The 25943-nt window shown below is 40.4% G+C and overlaps 1 protein-coding gene across 3 annotated transcripts in view; it reads right to left on the minus strand.

Moving 5' to 3' along the window:
- Positions 1–25943, minus strand: part of slc25a26 (solute carrier family 25 member 26) — an 80584-nt gene that overhangs the window by 54245 nt on the left and 396 nt on the right. For all 3 annotated transcript variants that reach the window (XM_053226910.1, XM_053226909.1, XM_026935741.3), the window contains exons 2-5: positions 24532–24688; positions 24274–24383; positions 18140–18244; positions 17894–17941 (exon numbers count right to left, since the gene is read on the minus strand). In XM_053226910.1, coding sequence (XP_053082885.1) covers positions 17894–17941; positions 18140–18244; positions 24274–24383; positions 24532–24688 — 420 coding nt within the window. The remainder of the gene's footprint in view (positions 1–17893; positions 17942–18139; positions 18245–24273; positions 24384–24531; positions 24689–25943) is intronic.

Raw genomic sequence — 25943 nt, forward strand, 5'->3', positions numbered from 1 at the left:
TGGCCAAGGCAAGACACGCAGATAAACCAGTTTGTCTCCAGAGTGATTTATGAGCCTCTTCACAGGTGCAGGGTGTGTGTGTACACGTATATGTTTGCAAAGGTATGTCTTCTCGCTGACAAAATAAACTGTACAAACTGACGCCCACGCCCACACCCACACGCTCTTTAACAATAAGACATCTAATTTAGGCCCATAACCCGCAGTGCGCCTTACAGCATCGGTCGCTATTAACCTGCAGCTGACGGGTGCGTCATGGATGCTCTCTTTAGTCTCTCCTTGCTCGCAACGATCGATACATGGCACTAAATCAGCTTCTTTATACTCCACCATTAAGTGGAGCAGATCTGTAGCAGGTCTGGGAAAACAGATTAGTGCATCGATCTACAAATAAACTATGTAAACTCACGTAAAAAAATCAATCATGAGAAGGGATGGGTCACAGTGCACGCTGTGATGTCTCACATGCAAGCGGAGAGAAGGATGCTGGAAAGGGAGATAACGAGGCAATGAGAGGGAGTGTCTCAAGCCAAGCACTTCCATATGCTGTACACTGACTGAGGATTCAGGCTTTGTTTCAACTACTTTCAAGGCATCCTAATGTGAAAATCAAGTAAAAATGTTTATTTGAGCTGCATTTCATCTGCGACGGAGGACCCACTAGACTATAATATGCAGGGAGGTTGTGTTGTAAATTGTGGGTGGGCATTTGTTCAACAAGGTACAAATGATGTAAATGTACCATCCAGAGATCCTTTGGGTCCAATCATATACTTTAACGGTGTTGAGCTTTAATTATGTTCCTAAATGTACAGTCTTACAAACATACAAAATTTTTATTAATATTATTATTATTACTATTACAATAAAAGTGGTTCCCCCATAGGAACATCATAAAAGCCCTTAATGGTTTTAGATTTAGCATGTTTTCTAATAGTGTACAAATTATAAACATATCATACTAGGTACAACAGGTCCTTTATTTATTAATTGTATCACGCTGTGTATATATACACAGACACACACACACACACACACACAGACATATATACATACATATTTATGTATATACACACACATACACACAGATCAGCCTTTATAACATTAAACCCACTGACAGGTGAAGTGAATAACATTGATTATCTTGCTACAATGGCACCTGTCAAGAAGTTGATGTGCTGGAAGCAGAAAAATGGGCAAGTGTAAGGATCTGAGCGATCTGTGTTTGCTAGACGACTGGGTCATTGACCAACACACCCTCTGTCTTATAAGTGACATGAAAGGTTTCTTAAAGGATTAAGAATACTACATCTCCAGTAAGAACAATTACATAATTTAAATATCAAAATAATTGTGAAAGTTGATCTTTGTAGTTTGTGTGTACAGAAGAAGGCTTATAAGACAGAATCTCAGGACTTCAATAAACTCAACAAAAAGGAAAACCAGGCAGAGCCATGTGCAATTAAACAAAATCTCCTCATACACTCCGACATCTCAGGGGTCACCAGTACGCAACTCTACTTGCATCCTCAAACATAAGAAAAAATGCGATATCAATTATTAAAACATGACAACAAACTGGCAACCATTAAACAAAAGAATAAATAAATGAAAAAAAATCAATAAAATAGTGACCACAGTCTGAAACTGCCAAGTGACGAAAGATGATGTAGACACTGAAATCTAATGAAACACATTTTCTGCTCTGCTGCCTAAAATGTCAATCAGAAAGCGTTCTTCTTAGAGAAATGAGTAATGCTGCTCGATGTCTGAGCTCACTATAGATTTAGAAATAGTAAATAAGAAATACTATAATTTATTAATGAAAAAAAATCTGAACATTTTCTTCTCAGTATACAGAAGTGATCAGCCTCAACACCTATGTTGCCTCAAAAGTCACTTTTACATCACTTAAGTGCTCTGTCTAAACTTTTTACCTGATAAGTAAGGAGTAAAGCATGTGGTGGTGTGCGGTTGTAGGAAAATAATCGACGACGAGGTGGTGTGATGCGGCTCGACATGAAGCAGAGTTTTTATTATGTGATTACGTTTCTATACAACACATCCTGAAGTATTTTATTCTTCTTATATCATAGCAATTTGCCAATAATTACAATGTTTACTAATTTAAGAATAACACATCAAACTTTTATCCAGTTATAGTTATTTTTAACGTCAGGAAACATCCACAAGACACAAGAAACATCCACAAGTTCATTCCTGTTATAACTTACATTATAGCCGCAATAAACAGTTGTTCCCTCACCAGCCTCTCTTCTTACCGAAAAGCACAAATTGTCCATTCTTATCTGTGTCAGAAAACTGAAAGTTACTGCTTTACCTCTGACTGTTACAGAGCGCTGACACTGGAGACTCCTTCCATAAATGTTAAATAAACCTCTCCTCACCATACGAGTCCCTGTGTGAGGTGTTACTATAGAAATGATAATGTATTAGAACAAGTGCCTTGATATAAACTGTTGATTTGAATTACAGCTGGAACTACGTATTATCATTATTAGTATAATTTGTATGCATCTCCATTTCATTCTGTATTATTTCTTCTGTTCTTTCATTACAAGTCATTAAACATGTTAACACAGAAGCACTGATCTGTATTACAGCTTTTTCTTCACAGTGTTTTGGCTAAACTCTCTCTCTCTCACACACACACACACACACACACACACACACACACACACACACAGCGCAGACTGACAGCCTCGATCATAAAACATAATAAATGAAAACAACAAAATGAAAGATAAAAAGAGAAAGGAAAAAGAATGAGATGGAAAGGCTGCATGGTGTTACAGGCCTCCTGACATCCATAAAACCTGCACGCTCTTACAGAAAACAGATCTACACACACACACACACACACAACACAGACACACACACACACCTGGCCAGAAACACATACACATCACTTCCCAGCAAGAAGGCAGTGCCAAGTCTGACAACAGAGATGGATTTGAGTTTTCTGACATGTTCAATATGACCTTGACAGGCGTGTGTGTGCGTGTGTGTGTGTGTGTGTGTGTGTGAGTGAGAGAGAGAGAGAGAGAGAGAGAGAGAGAGAGCGAGAGAGAACAGAAAGTGTTTTCTGTAAACGCGCTTTCTAAAGAATTCCACCTGACAGAGCTGCCATGCAGCGCAAACACACACACACACACACACACACACAAAATCTGTGTTTAAACAAGCCGAACTTGGCCTGAAGATTCGGAATGCTTCCAATAGCCAGTGCTCCATTCCCATCTCATCTTGGAGGGGCAAAAACACTCCAAAGAGATGAATACATGCTCTGAGAATCAGTGAGAGAATAAGCAGTGTGTGTGTGTGTGTGTGTGTGTGTGTGTGTGTGTGTGTGTGTGTGTGTGTGTTGTGGCGGGTGGTGGAGGAGGAGGAGGCAGGGGCTGTTCGGAATCAGCACCTTGGCAAACATTCAAGAGAGCAATTCCATCTGTGTGAGCGATAGACTTCCCAGAAACGTCCCATAATATTTGCACCATATGGGGATTTCCGGGCTGAGGCTGACGCGGCGGCGCTCCTGTTGCTCCTCGAGACGCTGCTGCACATGTTCGCCATGTTTAATCCTGCTTGCTTTGGAAATGCAGCCCAGAAAATGTGCACACACATGTGCACAAGCGCACACACAAACACACACACACACACTACACTCGAGGCATGGGAGTGCCCTCGTGTGAGGCAATCTCACCCAGTGAGCGTGATGTAATGAGAGAATCTTTTTGCGAGCTGATTAATAAAATTTATAAGGCAAACCTCTGACCCCATGATGCCTTTGCAATTAGCACTGACAGCTGTGTGAAGATGGATAGCATCATGAGAGAAGACGAGAACAATGAGCAAGAGAAATGATGGTTACGTAGAGGGAAAGGAGAGCAAAGGATAAAAGGAGACAAGAGCAGGAGAGATAAAGGAGAGAGAGAAGAAGAACAAGACATGGCAGCTGACAAAAAAGAGGGTAAGAGAACAGAAGAGAGTGTAGGTTGATAAGGAGAAAGAGAGGATATGATTGGAAAGGACCGAAGAGAAGAGAAGAGAAGAGAAGAGAAGAGTCTTCATCAGTGACTGTTTGGGATCACAGCACGGCTACTGGCCGACTATTGCTGTTTCCTTTATTGCTATATTTATATGCAACACCTGATGCACTCATATCACACCACCACACACTACACATCAAGAATTATCCCAATAATATCTGTCCAGAGGAAAGGGTCTTGGACAAACAAGTGTGTGTTTGGGTTGTAGCTCATGACATAATCTGGACAGGCAGACACAGAGACCTCAAAGTGAGGGCTGAGTGGAGGGCTCCATCAGTGAGCCAAGACAATCAGGAGAAAAAAGGAAAACAAAACAACAATCAACAGAGCTATTGAGCAGCTTGTGACTTGGAAAAGCATCTGTCTTTGTAGTGCAGGTCACCAGGCCCTGGGAATGAATTATAGCTCTGTCCTCATGACCCAGACTTGGCTTGGGCATTTATGGTCTGGTCGTCTGACCTGAGGCCAGTCTGTAATTCTGTAATTACTAATCACCAGCCTTTTTTTTTTATATCAGAAATCACTGATATTTTTAGGGAATTGTTCTTAAAATGGTTAAATACCTCAACTGATCAATCCTTATAACATTTAAAGAATTTAAAAAAACTTTACCAAAACCTGAATGCAGCTGGTTTTATGTGGTTAATTCAATCGGGTGTTAGTGCGTAATGTAACGTGTAATGTGACCCGTGAGTTTAATCCAGAGTATCGCTCGCTGCATGTTGTGGTAACTAAAGTGCCTTTGGTGATGTGCTCCACCGAACACACTTGTAATTAGACTGCGAGGCGCGAGTGCCAAGCGGTTAAGATAATGGAAGATAATTGAGCTTGCATGTCAAGATGAAGCGAATGCATTAAGTACTATTTGGATCAATTACTCCACTAGTCCACATTATAAGAGGACTTAATTCTCTGGCTCAGATGTTGACGAGGGGCGGCGAGGCTACGTACACAGCCGCAGGGGTTCGAGGGAATCACTACAGAAAGAGAAGGAAAGAGAGAGAGAGAGAGAGAGAGAGAACAAGGGCAAAAGATAAACAACGAGAAATTGAAAGATAGAGAGACAAGAAGATAGAAAGCAAGAGACAAAGTAGGAGAAATAAATCACAGTGAAGTGTGGGGCGGAGAGCTTCACCCTGTAATTAGAGGTTAACCTCACACTTTTTATAAGGTTGTCGCTATTTCATGGGACAAGCAGTCCCTCACATGAACGAACGAACACACACACACACACCTCTCACATATTATCTTGTTTCTTGAGACATCATCCCAACGGTTTAACCACGTTCTCATTCTCAATTCACAATTCAATTCAAATTTTGCTTTTTCTTGCCAAAAGCAACCACAAGATGACAGTTCAAGCAAACATAAAACAGAGATTGCTGTTCCGGAATGAGATCGCGGTGGCAGCAGGCTGAGAAGGTCTGCCCAGGCTTCTCTATCCCTGACCACAGTTTCCAGCCCCTCCTGGGGAATACTCAGACATTCCCAAGCCAAAACCAAGACCTCTGGGTCTCCTTTTATTGGGATGTGCCTGATGCACCTCTAGCAGGAACTGACCAGTGGTATCCTTGTAAGGTGGCCAATCCACCACAATTGGCTCCTTGTGATTCTGAGAAGCAGCAGCTCTACTACCAGGCTCTACCAGGATTGCCGAGCTCCTCAACCTATCATGGAGAGTAAGCCTAGAAACCTTGCATGGAAACCCCATTTCCATTTCCCTATCCTTTCAGTCCATCCCACAGCTCATGACCATGGGTAAGGTGCAGATTTACTAGTAAACAGAGAGTTTCAAATGAATTATTATTGAAGAAAATTTTCAGCAAAAATTTAGGACACTGTGTGATGTTATGGGTTGTGGTCTTTGTCAACCGGAATCACTTTTTTTTTTTCCCTTTTAACAATTTGCCTGACATCACTGTCAGTCCTGTCTTCTCTATATTAGAGTGTCTATCTGAGATGACTCACTCAAGTGCTTTGCTTGTTCACAGCTCCTCAGGCTGTGACACGTTGCAACAAATCTTAGAGCTTCTGTGTGCTTCTCTTCTAAAACAATAGTTAACTTTGTCCTCTGCCAGCTGGGGGAAATTGCCAATTTGTTCTGTGAAATTTATTACAGAGGAGTTTCATGTTTAGAAATATTTTATAGTGAATGAGAACGTACATTCCCTCTCTCTTTTCTTATCCCTTCCCTGGGCCTGATTTCGCAAACACATTGGTATGAGGTGGAACAAATCATAGGGATTGCCTGTAGTAATGTAACGCTGAAATGCTTCTGTGCAAGTTGCTCCATATCCCAGAATATCCCAGGTTCTAACAAGTGCTTTGAAACCTGCATGACTTTCACTTTCCTAGGAGAAAAATACATGCTAAAGGTATAAAAGATGTACCCTTGAGAATACCATGCCAGTAAGCCTTGTACCCTGAAAGGGACAGTACTATTAAATGTTCCAATGTATAGTATAGTACAGCTAGGTAGAGTTACAAATCCGAGTCTAGAACTATTCATGCCTTGACTTGAATATCTGTGTCCATTTCACATGGCACCTGTAAAAGAAGAAGGGGTTGTCTGGAAGCAACGTGGTACAGTTTGGCTAACTGTTGTACCCCATTTCCAGTAGATGTTGAAAAGTTTGTAGACCTTCTGGTAGATATGTTCCTCGGACAAGGCAATAATTAGGTCTTTCACTTCCACTAGCAGCCAACCAGATGAAGCCTCCAAGGTTTTCAATCATACTACTTCACTGTATGGCATTGCAAAAAAAATGGAAGTATTCAGACTCAACTGAGTCTAAGACACCTGGCATTTGGCCAATTATTTGTTGTTCCATCCAAACATTCTTGTTTGGTATTCTTGGTACCATGCAAGAAGAGCAACCAAATTCAGCACTTAGTTGAGTCAGTGGAAAGAGTGACAGATGTGAGATCATGGATCTGTTACTGTACTCCAATACTGTACTGTCCAGTGAAAAATCTCTATAAATATGAACAAATATAACATGTACAGGGGGTCATTTGATAGCTTAGATAAAAATACACATTTAGAGCAATGTCAAAGTTAGAGAAAACACAGACACACTGTTTGTGTGTGTTTAGCACCGAGATGCTGTTTCTCCTTGGAGGCAAATTCCTGTTCAGGTCACAGGTCTGCAAGGCAGCCGAGACCCCCCTCCCCCCACTTCTGTCGCTTTCTCTCCCTTTCTGTTCTTCTGCCTCTCTCTCTCCGAGTTTCTCTCTTATTAGAAACACATGCTGGGGGGTGAGTCGGGCAGCTTTTGTGCTCCAACTGTGGCAAACATGCAGAAAATTGTGGGAAGCAACAGCACTGCGACCTTGCAAGGGATGCTAATTAGGAACCGCAAGGTCTCGGTTCCTGAACGAACATGCCATTCCAGCACAATCAGAGGAAAATGGAGGAAAAACATGACTTGGCAACCTTGGAGCTTCATCTATAACACAATCTTCTTAGCAGAGATGCGTGACCTTGGCTGTGGCAAGAATGGGAAATTTGGGATCACTGGTGGTTTATAATGTCGAATCTGTGTTTGGGTTGTAGCTCATGACATAATATGCACAGGCAAACACCGAAGCCTGAAAGTGAGGGTCGTGATGAGGGCTCCGTCTGCAAGCCAAGACAAACAGAAAAAAAGGAAAACAAAACAACAATCAACAGAGTCATTGAGCGGCCTGAGACTTGGCAAAAGATCCGTCTTTGTAGTGCACGTCACCGGGCCATGGGAATGAATTATAGCTCTGTCCTCACGACCCAGACGGCTCTGGACATCTGATCTGAGGCCAGTCAGTAATTTCTTGTATAGTAACTACAAACAAGGAACTAAATTTTTTTCATCTTGAATGAACTTACAGCACAGAATTTGATTTGACAAATTTGGTTGGTTTAAAGGTGCTTTATGAGTAAATAAAGTTGTCTTGTCTTGGGTCCTACCCCAAATGGCACACTAAAGCTTACATTCTTTCTCCAAGTCCACATTTTGGTGACATCAGCAAGCAAGTTCTTCAGTCCTCCAAGGTGCAGGGGTGTGAAAATCAAGCATTTGATCATTGGAAACTTGACATCATTGGAAACTTGACAGGTAATTACTCATTCAAAAGTTTGCACAGGTACACTGCCACGACTGGTGGAATTTTTGTCATTTTCCATTCAGAGATGTATGATGTTCAGGGACATTTTACCAGTATCTTTACCAATATAGAAACTGCACAAGAGATCACACATAGAGATAAGGTACTGCGGTGAAGTCAGCTACTCGTAAGCACTATCTCCACCTCAAATAACGAAATTATCTGATCAAAAGTAGGAGTTTGGTTTGATTAGCTCCTTTACGTTTGTATATCACAAGTACCATAAATTAAAAATAAATAAAATAAAATAAAAATAAGGTTTAACACATTACACTTGTGATATTGCTTTCTGCTGTTAACAACCTCATCTGTTTTGACTGGTCCAATTATTGATCCAATATCTTTAAGAGGTTTTGCCAAGACACCAATTTTTTCTATTTTTAAGCCATTTTCTCCAAATGTAGTCATTGTCATAACCTGGCCACTAACTAGTTCTCCCCTTCAGCAGGGTGTGAGACAGCATGTTTCCTCTGTAAGATGAATTGTTGCTCTGACTGACAGGGGAAAGAGTAATGTCATCCTTCCAACCAGGAAGTGGGGCCAATCAAGATTTCTTGGAATCCTAGATGGCTGAGGCATTGGCAAAATTTGGACCTCCTGATGATGGGGTCAATGCATGAAATAAGAATAGGGACAGCATACAGACTTGTGCACAAATGAGGCCTGAAATACGTCAGGTGCAGCAATGTTGACTTGAGAGGATAGAAGGTAACATTTCACAGCACCAATGGTAGCTAAGGGTAACTTACTTGTATTGTAGGTTACGCAATCTATTGCTTTATAGGAAAATAAAATTGGTTTCACCTGAAACAGTAGACACTAACAGGGGCATGTGCATGCTGCAGGCTTTAGCTGCAAGATTGGTTAACTGGTAAGAGCAGTGTATGTATGTGGATATGGCCCTTACTCAGTCAGTGGGATAAATCCAGTGTGTGTGAGAGTGCGTGTGTGTGTCCGTTCTGTAGCCAGGCTATGTGCTTGCATAGGTATGTGTGTAACGTCTGGGTCAGTCAAGAGTGTAAGCTTGGAGCTCTGATCCTCTACAGAACACACACCAGCAGACCTGCCAAAGCTAGTCCCTCTGAGAGGGCTGAGAGTACAACAAGAACGACCCCTCAAAGTGCTCACGGAATTCGCGTAGACAGACACACACACACACACTCTCTCTCTCTCTTGGAATTCTCACACTTGCACATACATACATCTTGACTGCTTTAAACTTTGGCAAAACGTTGGTGCTCACTCCATTGTTCTTTTTTAGTTATCAGTTACATATGCACACAAACATCAACAAATACCAAACTCAGAGTTGTCTGGGTATCATTCACACACACTACCACCACACCATTTTAGAAATGATCAATCAAACATTCAAACATTTTAGAAACACACTTAAACAAAAGCATTCCTACCTATCCATTAATCACACACACACACACACACACACACACACACACACACAGTATCCTCCTCCTTCGCCCGCTCCTTCATCCATTTCTCTTCTTTGCTGGCAATTATAGTAAAGTTATTGAGTCTCTCTGAAGACCTGGTGCAGATTTAGAGACTGTGCTGATGTCTGGATGCAGTAATGGATGGAATCTGCTAAAAGAATCATACATCTGTTATCAGAGTGACATATGAAGAAACTACATAAGTCAGTGTAGAAGACAGCGGGGGACTGCTGGGGGATCCATCAACTCGTTAGTCTTTAATGGTCACACCCTCCAAAAACCAAACCATAGTCTGAAAGTCTTTAGGCCAAGTCATACCTTTAAATTAACTAAAATCACCAATGTCTGAAGAAGAACCAAGAACCAAGAAGAAGATTACCCAAGAGTAGGCTACATCGTTATTCACTACGGGCGGAATGATGAACTTACTGGAATAACTGGCTTACTCAAGTAAAGGTGAAATTACTCTAAATAAATTCTATCTAAATAAATTCTCTGATAAATGCTGAAGTAGAGCTTCAAATTCTTTTACGCAAGTTAAAGTAGAAAAGTATAAACTCTTGAATGTTATAAATTTACTAATGGTGTGAAAGTCACAGTATAAGAAAGATTCACAAAAACACACATCTGCCTGAAATCACACACTAATTTTAGTTATGGATGAAAAACATCAGCTTTATTCTTAATCTCTCACGTTAGCTAACATGATAATAATTCTGACCATACAACCATACTAGCTAGGGGAATACAAACTGTCGTGATGAATACAAAGCTTACTTAGCAGCACTTAGATTACAGAGACGGTATTAGGTCTCATTCCTGTTGTCATGTCTGTTAACATTTAGATTTGCTAGGTATTTTGACTGACTCATTAAAGCTGTCTGATGCTAAAATGTCACCTTATGACTTTACAAATATATATGTATTGAGAAATGTAGTAATGTTTGATAATATAGTGAGCAGAAAGCAGATTTTTTTAAAATAATCTAAATAGATGGTCCTTTAATCATACAATTGTAGTTTTTTTTATTTTCAGTCTATGTGCTAGAAACAGTCTTCACATTGCTTAGTTTTTTTCCACAGCACCATGCTCATGACCCTGAGGACAAGGGCGACCCGGTCATGCCTCCAACACACAGTGTAAATTTTTTGCTTGTACAACACACGTGTAGCAAAAAAAAAAAAAAAAGAAAAAACAAAACATTGGGTTCTGCCATACTGCCAGCCAACCAGCCAGAGGAGAGAAGACAAACAGAGAACAGTCTGGGTCACCGCACACACACACACACACACATACACATACATACACACACACACACACACACAAATGTAAAGCCATATGTGCACCATACTGGTGTTGGAAAGGAAGTGTGGTTGTGTACAGCAAATACACAGTATAAATAACTGAAAACACATGGATTTGTAATTAAAGAAATGCAATAAGATATACAAAAATAAACCATGAAGGAGGCTCAGGATCAAAAAAATAAAATGTACTTAACCCTGGTGTACTTTCCATCTACTGCCATCCATCAATAAATCAGAAATGCCTTGTTGTATTTACAGTAAACTGAAGCAAAACCTGTGAACTGTCGCTAATGAACAGTTACGAGGTGCTAGAAACATTTCACACCACGCAAATGCCTAGTCTCGGAATCAGCCTGAATAAATTTATAAATTAACGGCCTCAGAAACTCAAACAGGCAATAAACATACTTAACAGGATTTGTGTCAATTCTGTCTATCACTGTCCACTAACACTCAATAGTTAAATATGGGGTGGGAAATATGACAAAAATATTATATTTAATAATATTTAATAATATTTAATAAAATGATGCTTTGAGATATTTTCATGAAATCATCAAAACAGTTCCAGTTTTCTTATATCCAAGATTTAAATTATTTAAAGAAAATAAGGAGGAAATAATGAACATTTTTTTGCACCAATTACCTGCTACAATAAGAAATTCAGAAAGCACCTGCATTACTCATCATACATAAGAAATAAAACCCTTGCTGATGCTGTTATAGGAAAATAATCAACGAATGGGTGGTGTGATGCAGCTTGAAGCAGAGTTACTGTTACCACACCAAAGTTGATAAGTATCCTATAACAGCTTGTCCCGAAATGTTTCATTCCTCTTACACCACGGCAATTTTTCGAATTTTTTGAAATTTATTACTCGATGACACTTTTTATCCTCTTTCCGTTAAAGTCAGTGATAACAGGAACTAACTTGTTCCGCAGTCATCCCTGTCTTTCCCTCACCAGCCTAGCTTTTCTCTCTCTAGGCTGAAAGAAAAAAAACGCAGCTTTCCATGTTAACAAGAAAGGAGAACGTGCAAAGTCCTCTGTCTTGACGACTTTCCCGTGGTGGAAAACATACTGACCGTTACAAACTGCTGGAGATGCTGGAGAGTCCTTTCATAAATGCTTAGTAAACATCATGATAAAAGATAATGAGGAACATCTGAGGAGCATACAAGTCCCTGTGAATGAGTTGTTATTATAGAAACGTTAAGGCGTTAGAATGAGCGCGCTGACATAAACCTGTGATGTGCCTTCAAGCTGGTACTCCTGTCAGAGCTGCTAACCAATCAGATTTGAGAATTCCACAGCGCTGTGGTATGTTAATATAATCACAACATTAAAACCATATCAGCTAGCCTGACCAATTCATTACTTATAAAGAACGAATACAACTTTGTCAAACAATATAATTACTCTTAACTTTTACAGTAAAGTTTTAGATTTTACATTGTGAAAGTCAAATTTGGTTTGTAACTGCTGTGCACCGTTTTCTTGACTGATATTCAACCACTGCGTTCATCAGATGTTAGTACTTAAGCATGCAACCCCAACACAGATGAAACGCTCATCAAGAGTCTGCATTCCACAAACACACACTTCCACCTGTTTACCGCACAGTGGGCTACAAAAATCAACCTGCAGGTGAACAAACACGGGGGCAATTCAGGCAAATTGCACGTGGCTGGGCTTTAACCCCCACGGGGTGACCTGGCCTGAGGGTCAACTAACCATCGGGGGACAGAGGATGGGGGCTCATCTTTGTACATCTAATAGTTTCCATGTGAGAGGTGATAAATCTGCATCACCATCTTCATGAAGAAACCTATCCCTCCCACATACATCACTGATTTAAAGAACATACTCGACTTGTAGCCAACCCATTCCAAATCCAAGAACACAAACCTGATATTTTGTTCATTACTCACCACAGGCCACTTTATCGATTTTGTGGCTTTGTAAAGTGATTTTTTTTTTTTTTTTTTTTTTTACCTCATTTTCTCTCAAATTTGCTCATTGTCCATTCACACTCACTAGTTAGTCGGCAATACACATGACCTCACAGACACCTATGATTGCTTAGTGTCTTTCGGATTAGAAGGGAAGAGAGTAATGTCATCGTTTCCATCCAGACAGCATTTATCTTGATGCAGAAGTGGGCACTCGTCATTGGCCTCCACATGTTTGAGCTACAAAGTGGAAAACAAAACAAAACAAAAGAAAAACCACTGACGCCTCCGTGAAACTTTGTCTTTTCAGGGAAAAACAACTAGTCAGCTAACATTAGTGATATGGGGTGACATTTAAAGTTCTTTATGTGTACATTGATTAGTCTAAAGCAAATACTACTATAATATCTATCTTTAAAAGTCAACTTTATTTACTGTTGACAGTACAAGCAGCCATTTTGATATCATGTTATTTGCTGAATTCAGGGGGTGGAGGACACTTTCCAGTGTTTCCCAGTAAAAATACCAAGGAGGGGGGTGTTTTTTTGTAGTCTTTATTGTAGTCAGAAGCTCAAAGTACTTAGTTAGTGATAGGCTCCAACCCCAGCTAGAACAGCACTGATAAAATGAATTGTAGACCTTAATTATATGATTATTCAAGGTACCAAGAAAATCGTCATGTAACACCATGTCTCACTAACTTTTTCCCTTTTTGTTTACATATTTCAGGAAATAGGCTTCACCAATGGCCATAAGAGTTGATCACCTCTTCCACTTTTCCTTACAAACTGCTCCTCTAAAATGGACTACAGACCTTAATCTTATGATCATTTAAGGTACTTTAGAAAATTGCATGGATTCAAGATCCATGCAATGGATCTTGCTAGATTTTTCATTTTACATTCTGTTTATATTTTTTCAGGCCCTGAAATAGGCTTCACCCATGGCCATAAGAAAGTTGATAAGCTCTTCCACTTTTCCATACAAACTGCTACTTTGGGTTACAGCCCTTAATTATATGATCAATTAAGGTAAATCATACTGTTATGAGTCTCATTAGATTTTTTTTGTTTACATTTCTCAGGTCCTGAAATAGGCTCTGCCCCGGCTTGAACAGCACTGATCAGCTCTACCACTTTTCCACACAAACTGCTCCTTTAAAATGGGTTATAGACCTTAATCATGTGATCATAAGGTAAATAATCATGTAATAGCTCTTGCTAGAGATTTTGTTTCTCTTTTCATATTTCTGACCCTGAAATAGGTTAAATGCAAACTACTCCTTTAAAATGGGTTATAGACTTTAATACAGTAGTGTTAAAAAAGAATGATAAGCCAATGTATGATGTCTTGGTCATGTCAGAAGCACTGCTGCGTAAGCCAGCGGTGTAATCATAAGCGATTCATGTATGAGTGTGTGGGGTTTTGGACAGTGGTTCAGGATCATTTCTGGCAGGATCAGCGCTCCAGGCTGAGGTGTTTCATAACAACATTCTTCAAGTGTTACTGCTGCCAGCTCAGCTCCTCTCCTGTCCTCTGCACGTTCTCTCTTCCCCTCACCCTCCTTTCTTATCCTAACGTCTGATCAGTTCGAGCAAAGCGCTGTGGGGTAGAGTCTTCCTAACTCGCACAGGTACGAAGAGATCAGGTCAAACTGACTTCTTATTAATCATCGCCGCCTTTCCTGAATGCTGCAGCTCCGATATCGCCTCTCCCCTTGTCTAACACTCAGATTCATTACATCTCAAGGAAGTTCTCTCCTTTACCCAAAGCTTCAAGCAGTTCACTTTCAAAACAGCAAAGAAAACAAAGTTCAGCGGTTCATTTGTAATTAGCATTCCAAACAAGAATCAACTCCTGTTGACCCATTAGATTAATTAAACCTTTATTTTTAAAAGATGCTATTGATCCAGAGTTTTTCAGATGATCCTTATCATCTCTCAGTGTTGATCTTATTCTGCCCTCTAGTGGTATGATGCAGAACTGAACCTCCTCCTGATAGCGAGGGTGCAAATATTTATTCTGCACCACCAAATCTCAACCAGACAAGACTGCAATACCGCTCAAGTACCCACGGCAATCTTCAGTGAATCATGCTTTTTCTTCTTGACATTTAACAAAAAGTATCAGTACTTACATCATGAAGGTGACATTAAACTGGGCTACCTTATAAAGCTCTGTGTATCCATCCGTCCAAGCTGCAGTCCATCCATCCATCCATCCATCTGTCCACCAAGCCATCCTAGCTGGCAACTGACCCATTCATTCCAACATTCCCCCTTCAATCCAGTCATCCTAGTTATAGCCCATCAGTCTATCCATCCATCTAACCAATGCCAAAGATTTTTAGCAAACCAACTCAATAAAAATTTATCTATTTATCCATCCCAGCCATATTCCTTCCATTAGTACATATATCCACTCATCCACCAATCCATCCATCCCAGATGTAGTCCAGCAATTCATCCATCAATCCATTCATCCATCCATCCAAGCTGTGGTCCATCCATCCATCCCAGCTGTGGTCCACCACTCCATCAACATATCCATACATTCCTCCTATCAGTAGTCCATCTATCCATCCATCCCAGCTGTGGCCCACCCATCCATCCATAAATCCCATATGCGGTCTATCATTTCATCGAGATATCTATAAATTTCTGGTCCATCTATCAGTCCATCCCAGCTGTGTTCCAGCAATACATCCATCCATCCAACAAATAATCTATCCTAGTTATGACCCTTCCAGCCATCCATGCATTAAAGGCTGCAGTCCATCCATCCACCAAACCATAAATTCCAGCTGTGGTCCACCCATCCATCCATACATCCATCCATCTTGAGATCTTCATCTTCATCACTACTGATCAATAGTACACAACAGACTGCCCATAATTATGTATATTATCAAACCAAAACAAACACTTAAAATATAAAATGTGGTCTTTTCATGTGTCCACATAAGTAATCTCAGTCTACACATATCTCCTGCCTACAGACTGATCCCAGGTCAGTGCTGCTTCATGGATGCAGACTGATGCCTCCAATTAATTAACCAAATGAAAGCTACTCTAATTAAAGATGTTCAGACTAAACAAACTTATCCTGACAGGGCCGCAGCCCTGGGGTAGATAACGAAAGCTGAGGAAACAAATGAGCTCTGTGACACACGTCGCCGTCCATCGTCTGGACGATCCCAACGGCGTCTCGCCAGAGCCTGCGGCATGCTGGGAAATCGTTCTGCTGCCATCCAAATGTATTCATTTATTCTGAAAGCTCCGGAGAAATCACACAGCCGTGCCGTCCCTTGCCCCAAACGGCGTGTCCAGATGGAATATCGTGGGTTAAGTGAGGCAGAAAATAGGTACAGGATCACCCGGCGGTATGTGAGTGTGTATACACACACACACACACACAAAATAGTGTCACCTTCATGTACACCAAAAGTTCTCTTTTCATTCTCGTTATTGAAACCTGTGACATGAAGGAACAAAAAGTCCAATATCTCTCTCTTTTTCTCTCTCACTCGCTTCTGAAAGAGAATGAAAGAGCGTATCTCACTGTCAGCCTTCATTAAAGCATTATTACACAGCACACCAGGATTCATCAAAGAGCAAAAGAAAAAGCCAGTGAGCACAAGCAAGAGCGAGAGGACGAGAGATCCATATCAGAGGGAGGCCTCATCACGGCGCCGCTTAATTTCACCTCTCGGCCTGTCTTTTTCCTAATTTATAATTAATTAGACACATTTCTAATACAAGATGAGTAGGGGAAAAAACAGAGCTTAGACCTGGGTAAAAGAAAATCCTGTGGGTAACTCCCACATGAGCAAATCAATCAATACTCCAGGATGCAAAACTCTGATTTAGTACTTTCTAATCACTAAAAGGCCATTAATAACTATTAAAGTGTTGAAACTAGTAATAAGTGTGCGTGTGTGCTGTTTAATAGGGACTTGAAGAAAAGATGAAGTTTCATGAAGTTTGTTTTCTGTTTAATTATGCCAATTATTTCAGGATCATACAGGCAGCCATGCTCCACTATTCCAGCCAACAGAAATTTAGGTTGTACTAGAAAGTTCTGTCCAGTTTTTCACTCAGCCCGGGATGTTCTGAGCAGATGTTATATATAAACGTCCTCCTGCAACATTTCGGAACTTATCAGAAAACGATCACCACAGGACACATTTTCAGAAACAGTATTTAGTAACATTCAAATACATTAAGGAATGCTTTGATAATGTTCTCTGTTAGCTGCCCACATGATGATGCCCATATTTCAATTCTCAGCTACTTCAAATATTAATTTACTTTTGTCTATCCATCCCTTCCAGCAGAGAACCATTCAACCAGTATTCCACTGATCCATCCACCAGTCCAGCAATCCTCCAATCCATCCACCAGTCCAGCAATCCTCCAATCCATCCACCAATCCATTAACCAATCCTCCAATCCATTAACCAATCCTCCAATCCATTAACCAATCCTCCAATCCATTAACCAATCCTCCAATCCATTAACCAATCCACCAATCCATTAACCAGTCCACCAATCCATTAACCAGTCCACCAATCCATCCACCAGTCCAGCAATCCTCCAATCTATCCACCAATCCATTAACCAATCCATCCACCAGTTCACCAATCCATCCACAAATCCATCCATCTCTAGCCATCACCTAATCACCCCTCTTGCCCCCATAGCACAAGATGAAAAATAAGAGATTAAACTTGGGTAACAAAAAAAAATTGCTCCTCCCATATGAACACTGGACTTGAATGATATTTTAATTCTCAATCAGAGGACTTGTACAGGAAAAGAAAGATCATCAGAAACACCAAACAGGTGAGACCAATAAGCTGCCATAGCTTCAGGTGACCATAACAGGAAACACTGACCATATAAGGAAAGTGGCAGTGTATACAGAGTATGAAGTGTTAGACATAGGTGTTTTGTGGATGAAGAGTCTCACCTCTCGCAGTACTGTACTGCCAAATCCCCTGTAGAGTCCGCGGACCCCCTGCACACAAGAACGTATTATATATAAACAAATAAAAAAGAGAGGAAAACATAAGAAAGCAGCATGTCTACATGTCTACATATGGAGTGTACGAATCTCTTCATCCTCCTCATGACTTACCTACAGCTCTATTCAATAGTTTGTGCATGGTGTGTGTCTGTGTATATCTACAGAGAGAGCCTGTGTGTGTGTGTATACCTCCTCACGCAGAGTGGCTAGCAGGACGTGGTGTGTGTGAAGAGACGGAGAGGCCTGAGTTCTCTGCTTCACCACTTCTGTCGGGACTCGAATCAGACACGCAACCTGCACGTGAGAGACAAGACAACACACGTAAATGTTTATATAGTAACATTTTTTTCGTAGGCCAAACGTATGTAGAAAATTCCCACTAATCACTCCTGTAGATTAGCAAACATGCTATGAAAAGCAGCTGCTTTCGTCTCTGCTGTAATAGTGTCACCTTTATCCATTAGGCAGAGAGCTCCATCGTTCATCACAATTTCCAAACAGTCTTGCAATGATTACATATTTTCCAGCTAGGGCAATGGTGCAGTCGATTAGTTTGAGGTTCTTCGTCGCTGTCCAGGACGCATCGAGACGTATTTGTGTTCACACTACAAATACACACTACATGATTTGAATGATCAGATCACAGTGTCTTCTAGTCTTTTGCTCTTTAAAAAAAAATGCAGCTCTGTATTTATTAGACTATTAGACTAGTTACTAAATTTATAATACATTACGTTCTTTCTTTAAAACATATCCTCACATCCAGACGTATCCTCACATCCAAACGCGCACGCACACACACACACACACACACAGAGTGAAAGCGAGAACTTTAAACCGTGGGAACTGCAGTCTTTATTCAAATGTATACTCATGGCTGAAATAACCGGAGTGCGTGTTCTTAAAGAGGAGAAAATAAACTTCTCCTGAGCCACGTAGCGAGAGTGCCCCTCGGTGGCTGAACACATCCACTGCACCTCCATTTAAACAAACTGACAGAAGACATTTACTTGAGCTCATTACCATCCCTTTTTTCCATCCATGTCATTGTTTTATGAAGCACCGTACATCACGTCTCGTCATTTAGCTCTCCAAAGGATCAAAAATTACGGCAATAAACAGGGAGGGAAGTAGATATGACAAGCAATTCCCGCTTTAATTGAAAGGTGGGGGCGAGAGGCAATTTCAAAGCTACTCCTGAGAGGTATTATAATAGATCAGATGTATTAGGGACATTGTTTATATCTGGATAATTTACACAAAGCAGCGGGGTGGCAAAGAGAGGACCTGCGTTGCCAGATTGGCGGGACTTTCTTGATCCAGACATTAAAAAAAAAAAAATCCTGTCTTTTTGAAACTCCTCAAACTTTCACTGATCAATTTTCTTCCTTATGTAAGATTATTAAGTGTAAAAAGAAATAAAAACAGAAAGAATGGCTGTAGACAATCAACACACTTTAACTGTATGATGAATTTACTGCCTGCGTCGTCTCATTCATGCAGTTATTCATCTTTATTTACTCTCAGCAGCATTAATTAGACGGCGGGTATCTGATGGGACCTCACACTTTACTATGCGCCAAATCCCAACAGCAGGATCTGGCCAAGAAACTCCGTCACAGGGAAGGAAGCTGCTGAGTGATGGTGGAGGAATTAAAGGAGTGTCTGCAGATCTGACTGAAACATGCTAACTCCAGGTTCACACGAGCGCAGGAAGAGATTTACACCACATGGAAATAAAAAAAAAACCATCAGTGACTGTGTTCAAGGTCAAGGTGTGAAACAGTGAAATTTAAATTAACACTAGTTTAAGTGTAAATATCTATAAATATTTATTTAAAAAGGACATTCTCTCTCTCTCTCTCTCTCTCTCCTTTGTCTTCCTTCCTTCCTTTCTCTCCTTCTTCCTTCCTCTCTATCTCCGTCTCTTCTTTGTCTCTCTCCTTCTTGACTCCTTTTGTCTCTCTGCTTCCTTCTTCCTCTCTCTCATTCCTTCCTTTCCTCCTTTGTTTCTCACTTTCCTTTTTTCTTTCTACCCTTCCTTCTCTGTTCTCTCTCCTTCCTTCTCTCTCTTTCTCTCCTTTCCTCATTTGTCTCTCACCTTCCTTCCTTTCTCTCCTTTCCTCCTTCCTCTCTCTCTCTCTCTCCCCCATCTCCTTTTGTCCTTCCTTCCTTCTTCTCTCCTTCCCTCCACTCTCTCCTTCCTTCCTCTTCTTCCTTCTTTCTTGTCTCTCACTTTTGCTCCTTCCTCTCTCTCTCCTTCCTTCACCTTTCTCCTTTGTCTTTCTTTCCTCCACTCTCTCCTTCCATCCTTCCTTCCTTCTTTCATACCTACCTCTCTCTCCTTCTCTCGCTTATCCCTCTCTCCCTCTTCTTCCCTTTCTTCTTCCCGTCTTCTGTCTTACTTGCTGTTCAAATATTTGACTCTGTTCTTTTTCTCATCATCTCTTTTTTTTGTTGCTTTCTCTTGTCAGTTTCACGCTTTTGGAAAAACCGGTTGTGAATTGGATCTTTTTCCAAATGACAAGCTCTTGTCGAAAGATAAAAATGCGCTCAGCGGCTGCCGTGTGCACGTTAGGCAATAAGAGGTGAGGAATAAAATCAGCCTGAAGCGCGGGTCCCTGTCTCCCTGATCGCATCCTGCACTCCCAGAGACACAGCTGAAAGACTCAGTGCCACCCAGTGAGCGCTTGCGCCGAGACACCTTAAACACGAGCTCCTGCAGGTGCTGCTCTAAAAAAAGAAAAAGAAAAAGTAGAAATCAATTCTGCCTCACCTGCAGCTCTCCCTAAGGGGCACCGAGCAGCGCTGCCTTCGAATATCCATCTGCCGGTAAAAAAAAAAGCAATATCTGGCCACGACAGCCTCCGCTTGGGCTGTAATAGCGCCATTACTTATGCAGACACATAACATTTTCCATCTGCCAGTTCAAATTAGGATCATCTGCCTACAGTTTGACCCCCGTGGTCTGGATGACGGAGCGCTGGGTGGCCCGGGCTGAAAGCGGGACGCAACCTGGTGCTTTTAGGAATACTCGTGTGATAAATCACGCACCACCTCTTAGTCCGGGTCAAGGTGCGGCTTATACGCTGTGGCACGTTGGGTGGATGCCAGCGAGCCCTCTGAGGTGAGATGGGCACACGGAATATTTCCCCTCCGCTCTCAGGAATCTTTCAGCTTGACAAATGAGCTCTCGAAGGGAATGTCGAGCGAACAGGAATGAAGATAAATCTGATATAATGGCTAGATAACGGCCTGCTCCATCCCTGACAGATGCCATCATCCAGGGCATTCTTTATTGTAGAGAATGCCTAGGGTGGAGACACACACACACACACACACACACACACACACATACGCACAATGATATGGCACTGACATTGCATGAGGCTTAACAGGGATTTGATGTTTTTCAATTATTACTTGCACAATGTTCATGGGAATGGTCAGGAAAAAAATTAATGTTCTTTCTGTATAGTTTGAAAAAAACATAAATAAAGAAGGATTCCATCTGCATAGCAGTCATGTCATGAAACGTTTATAAAATGGTTCCACAAAAATGCTGAAAAGACAGACAGTTTAGCCTCATCAAGAGATCAAGATCAATGAATATGCAAATCAGACATGCCCCTCCCCCTCCATCTAATAAACCAGTGTTTAATTTGCATACTGAAACCTGATTGGCTCTTATATTTTATGTAAAACACTTTGAGGTGTTCTGTTATAGGTGGTGTAATGAAGCTGAGTAATTGTTACCAGCTCGAAGTTGATTATTTTCCTATAACAGCACACCCCCAGGTGCTTTATAACTATAAGTCTTACAGCCAATCAGGTTCACGGATTAATTCTCTTGTATCACAGCAATTTGCCAAGTATACAATTTTTATTTATTAAAGAGCGAAATGTCATACTTTTTTATCCATATACTGTTGCATTTAATTAATGTAAATTAAAGTTAAAGCTTTACCTCTGGTTGTTACTAAACACTGACGCTGGAGACTCCTTCCATAAATGTTAAATAAACGTCAAATACACACGATTAACATTTTCAATCATGGCATTTGGCAAGACGCCCTTGCCAGAGCGACTTACAGAAGTGCTCTGAAGTCTCTATCTGTTGGGGAGGAAATATAGAGTGAGAAAATTTAATCCTAGTGTAATTATTAATTAATGTATTATTAATTATTATATTAATATTAATTTTATATATATATATTAATTATTTTTTTCTTTTTATTTTATTCTATTTTTTCACACATTTTATTATATGTTTTTCATAATTTTTATTGTTATTCATTTTTTCTTCCTGTCTTTGCTCTTATTATGTATTAAATTAGTATTATTTGCCTATTTTACAATTTTAATTGCTCAATTTCACATGATAAATCAATTAGAACTGCATGTTAACTGTATGAAAGGTGCTATATAATTAAATTTCATTATTATAATGATTTTTCATTTGAGCTAACTAGCTAATGCATGAAGCTGGAGTTATCCTATAGGAGATTTTCTTCATGTTTAAAAACCACAAAACAAAAAAGCCTCCACAATAATTGAATCATACAGAAAAACCACATTTTCTAAAGTTTTGGGTGACTTCTGAAGAAAGTTCAGGGCTCTGAGGTGAAGAGTTCAGTCTCTGAACCTCTGAAGTGCAGAATTTGGTCTGCTTTTGATCAACACGGTAGCTCTGAGCCCGTGAAAGCTCGTACAAATCCCAGTGCGAAGAGTTCAGCCAACTTTCAGTCCGGGTGGGAAAGAGGCAAATATGATAATATTCACTGTATAATGTGATAAACAGAAAATCTGACACTTCATATGACTGGGACAAACAAGCCAAACACCACTGCAGTCGTTTCTGTAACGAAGCGTGAGAGACGACCCCATTTCCCCGGTGAGATGCATTCGTCTTGCTCTTTATATGACCTGAGCACAGAGGCTTTAATCCCTAACACCTCAGATTACAGGATTTGGTGAAGCTTCTTCCCAGCACACGAGGATACAGGCTCGGTTCTGCGCCGCTAAATCCGCACTTTGAAGTGCGTAAGTCCCTGTGAGGCTGGCGAAGGGTTAAACTGAGGGCTGACCTCGTCCTCAACTCACATTAAAACCACCGCCAGCTTCCATCTGCTCACTCTTAGCCATGCTACTGAGGACTCTACAGTATATGAGGGCAGCGTTATAATCCTGACTAATTCCATAATGCAGGTGTGTCAGAGACGTTTTAGATAATTGGACACATTACATTCAAATTATGGTTTTACCCTACAGTGGCTTGCATAAGTATTCAGCCCCTTGAACTGTTCCGTATTTTGTAGCGTTGAACTGGAACTGAAATGGATTTAACTGGGATTATGGGATTATTAGGCGTGTAACGATGATTTAATGATGTGTGTCACGGGAATGTGCGGTTCACATTGTGGGAATCGGCATTCTATTAATTACACACATAATGCAATTGCACTGTTCACAAACACCAGAGGTCACAACATGCACAAGCCATAGAGTTAAAATATATACATCACGCTGACCAATAGTTCTGGAGCATTAACGACTGACAAACACGATTCGTTACACGTTTACACAACCATGTTAAAACAGGAATAAAAGAGCTCTTCAGTAGCTTTCAGATGACACCACCCCCATGCCACTGCAATCTACAGGGCCTGAGGAAGAGACAACAGCAGTCTGGCATTTTAGCCGACTTTGGAGCTCTATTTCCGTCTAAAATGACACCTCAGGAGCTGCTACAAATCTCATTATGTTTCTATCGAACATTTTCCTGAGTCTAAGACTTAAGAAAGATATGGTGAACCTGTAGTACATTTTGTTTACAATATTAAACCTCTGTTCAGAGCAATTGTTTTATTTATTTAATTTGCACATTGTTTTGCAGTGTTTATGATTCAGGAATAAAAAAAAGGAGCCTTTTCAGTCACAATTCTTCTTCATTCAATTGTGAAGCCAGTATCGTGAATCAAATCGAATCGTGAGCGGAGTGTATCGTTGCACCCCTAGTTTATATGCCAATTTTTAGCTTAGAATAAGTACATTTTGTCTTTGGCTGAGTTTACGGCACTGGGTTTACTGTCCCTATTGGAACAACAGCGAGAACAACTTTTCATAATTTAGAACACGGATTCTAAATTCATTTAGTGACCCGGATTAAAACATTTATTGGACTGGTCCCAACCTGAGAGTGAGCTTGTTAGACTCCCCTGTCATAAAGGCATAAGAATCATCTGAGCACTCCGAGGTAAGAATTAACTGATTACGAAAAATGTGAGAAAAATAGAAATCTGCAAAAAGCAGAGAGAACGTACGATTTCTCCGAGCGATGCTGCGAGCATGTGTGTGACTGGAGCCATGCGTGCGGAGAAACAGCCAGAGAGCAGAGACTTGGTGCTTTCATACGTGACGAAGAACGCAGCAGCTAGAACCAAACACAAACACGGTTTATTTACTGAATGTTTGAGCTCACAAAGAACCATGAAGTGAAATTCCTCAGTTAGCAAGCAAAACTGCTCTTGTTTTATGCCATGTCCCTGTGCTGTGAGTTAAAAGTGAATTGCGAAGTGTACCGTTTGGAAAAGATCCCACGGCAGCAGAGGGCACGCCGGCATAGATGCCCCTGAATCCCCCGGCCTTGTAGAAGCCCTGCTGACTCTGTAAACGCGTCTTAATGGTGTCCAGAGGGAAGAGCGTGAGGTCGACACACATGCCTGCACAACCTCCAGCCTGGGAGACAGAAAAATAAGAATCAGATGTTTCCTGGTTTTGGAATGAAAATGCCCCTTATTCAGCAAAGCTGAACAGAAACGAGTGGCGATGAATCCACTTCAGCTGCGTGGAAGCAAATTCCCTCCCACTAGCCCCTTATTTACATGTCATTTGCATGCAGCACGTGTACATCTAATTAACATGACATCTGCACTAATTTATGCAATAAAAGGAAAGCATTCAGCAGGGTCTCTAACGTTCGAGGAAGAACTGAGGAAAAAAGTAAAACAAACATGAAAGCAAAAAATACATTTGTGTGAAGCTGAAAGTTACTGCAACTAGAAAGTTATGGAAGTGTGTTCATTTTTTTTTTTTTTTTTTTAATAAAGCAGCTTAAGGACACTGATCAGACTTGATTAAAGCTTCACTTAAAGATTGATGAGCCAAGTTTCCATCCTGAACAAACAGATAATCAAATAAATAAAAATAAAATATAAAATGAATATAAATCACTTAAAAATGTTGTATGATTACACTGTTGTAAAGGGGGGAAAAAATAAAATAAAAATAAATAAATAAATAAAAGTAATAAAAAAAGCTGGAGAGTGGGTTACAGGCTCACAAATTTACAAAATAAATATTTTTTATTTTTCATTTTAATTTTTAATTAAATACATACATTGGGTCAATTTTGTAGAGATATTTTTGAAGGGAATGAAAGAAAGCCTACAGGAAATCATTTGGTGGTGGGGGAAAATATAAAATGTCTTTGTCAGTGGTGTTATTGGACTGTTCCAGGTGTTCAGGAGTGTTCTCGGGTGATTGAACTAAGTCTTGCCACCCCAAGGGGCAATTTACACAATATCAAGCTCACTTTGAATTAAATCATTCTAGAGCAATATCGACTAGGCAATTCGTCCAAATCTCTTTAATATTTGGAACTACTGTACAACCATAAAGCTGGTACAGTCTCGTCATTGTGTGGTCTTTCATTAGCTTGTGCCACCCCGTAGTGTGATCTTGCCCCTCCTTTGCCACCCCTAAAAACTAGGACATGCCCCTGCAGATGTTTCTATAGATATACACCTATAGTTAAGAATGGATGAGAAGCACATAAATTCATGATAGTAATCATTTAATGGACAGACTCATGCAGATTAATCTTTCAGAAATAAATGATATGAATAAAAAAATAGCAAATTTAATAAACTTAATAAGCAACCTAATCAACAAGACAGAAAATGAAAGTATGTAATTTTTTTTTATTATTCAC

This window comes from Pangasianodon hypophthalmus, chromosome 20, assembly GCF_027358585.1.
Source record: "Pangasianodon hypophthalmus isolate fPanHyp1 chromosome 20, fPanHyp1.pri, whole genome shotgun sequence".
Lineage (NCBI taxonomy): Eukaryota > Metazoa > Chordata > Actinopteri > Siluriformes > Pangasiidae > Pangasianodon > Pangasianodon hypophthalmus.